Genomic DNA, 1,606 nt, shown 5'->3' with positions numbered 1-1,606 from the left:
AATACAGGAAAACATCCAATGAAGATAGATGAAACAGTCAGGGGGAAGTTCAGTCACTCCGACTGATGTCACTAAGTTGTCACCAGAGTAAAAGAAGGAGGATGTGGAGGAAGAAAATAGATCAATCAGTTGTCTGACGAGCTCAGCATCATCTCGTCTCCTCTTCCTGAGAATGAAAACCCTTGAAGAAGCCGAACTTTGCTTTCCACAACTCCTCAACTCCTCCTGCAGGAAGAACATGCGTCCTCACTCTCTATCTATGCTAGCTTACATTTTACTGCCCTCCATCTCTCTGCTCACTGTGACTCTCAACCTGTTGGTCATCATCTCCATCTCCCACTTCAGGTATTCAAATGTTTTACCTCTTTGTAAAATTGGTATACAGAAAGGAAATGGTTGATGGAACGAAAGAAAACATAATAACATATCTTTCAGGGAAATATGTTTATGTGTTTCAGTCATTGCTTTTATCTTTTAATCACAATTCAAGCTACCAATAATGATCAGCATGTTGTTCTCTTATCTCTCCAGGCAGCTCCACACACCCACCAACCTCCTCCTCCTCTCTCTGGCTGTCTCAGATTCTCTCGTGGGTCCCATTTTGTTATTTCAAATTGTGTTCATAGACGGCTGCTGGTTTCTTGGTGACCTCATGTGTACTTCGTATACTGTTGTGGACTTTATTATTACTTCTACTTCAATAGGAACCATGGTTCTCATAGCAGTTGACCGATATGTGGCTATTTGTGATCCTCTACATTATTCCTACAAAGTCACACAAAAAAGAGTTCAAGTCTGTGTTTGTCTGTGTTGGATATTTTCTGCTTTCCTTAACAGTCTGCTGCTGAAGAATAACCTGGAACAACCAGGCAGGTATAATTCCTGCTTAGGAGAGTGTGTTGTTGTCATTAACTACATTGCTGGTCTTGCAGATATTTTTTTGTCCTTTATTGGTCCTGTCACTGTCATCATAGTTCTGTATATGAGAGTTTTTGTGGTGGCTGTGTCTCAGGCTCGTGCCATGCGCTCTCAGATTGCATCTTTCCCTCTCAAGTGTTCAGTGACTGTAACTGCTAAAAAATCTGAAATGAAAGCAGCCAGGACTCTTGGTGTTGTTATTGTTGTGTTTCTATTGTGCATCTGCCCATATTATAGTGTTGTACTGACAGGCCAGGACACCTTGTTTAATGCCTCATCTGCTGCCTTTGTAATTTGTCTGTTCTATTTCAACTCCTGTCTTAACCCTGTGATCTATGCCTTTTTTTTACCCCTGGTTTAGAAAATCTATCAAGCTCATTGTTACTCTTAAGATACTGCAGCCTGGCTCATGTCAGACCAACATGCTGTAGAGCAGGGGTCATCAACCTTTTTGAAACTGAAAGTGTAAACAATAGTACGAAGGGCTACTTGTTTGATACAAACTTCCTGAATAACAAAGTTTCACAGATAACCTTTGAATTACATTAATGTATGTAAAGTGACTGATCACACATTAATGTTAATTATTCCTCACAATTGTTATTGACAATGATTTCCACAACAATGATGGTAGGAAACACAGATATATGTAAACATTTATTTCTGTTAATCTGTTCCAACATTTGAA

General features: G+C 39.7%; 1 protein-coding gene across 1 annotated transcript; it reads left to right on the top strand.

Moving 5' to 3' along the window:
* Positions 1-1,348, top strand: LOC117750617 (trace amine-associated receptor 13c-like). The gene is made up of 2 exons (XM_034561886.1): positions 1-345; positions 532-1,348. Exons 1-2 carry the CDS (start codon positions 173-175, stop codon positions 1,277-1,279), a joined length of 921 nt encoding a protein of 306 aa, XP_034417777.1. The 5' UTR covers positions 1-172; the 3' UTR covers positions 1,280-1,348.
* Positions 1,349-1,606: the final 258 nt, after the last annotated feature.

The sequence above is a fragment of the Cyclopterus lumpus genome, chromosome 21 (assembly GCF_009769545.1).
Source record: "Cyclopterus lumpus isolate fCycLum1 chromosome 21, fCycLum1.pri, whole genome shotgun sequence".
Classification (NCBI taxonomy): domain Eukaryota; kingdom Metazoa; phylum Chordata; class Actinopteri; order Perciformes; family Cyclopteridae; genus Cyclopterus; species Cyclopterus lumpus.
The sequence above is the reverse complement of the archived record's forward strand: the minus strand, read 5'-3'. Positions and strand labels throughout refer to the sequence as shown.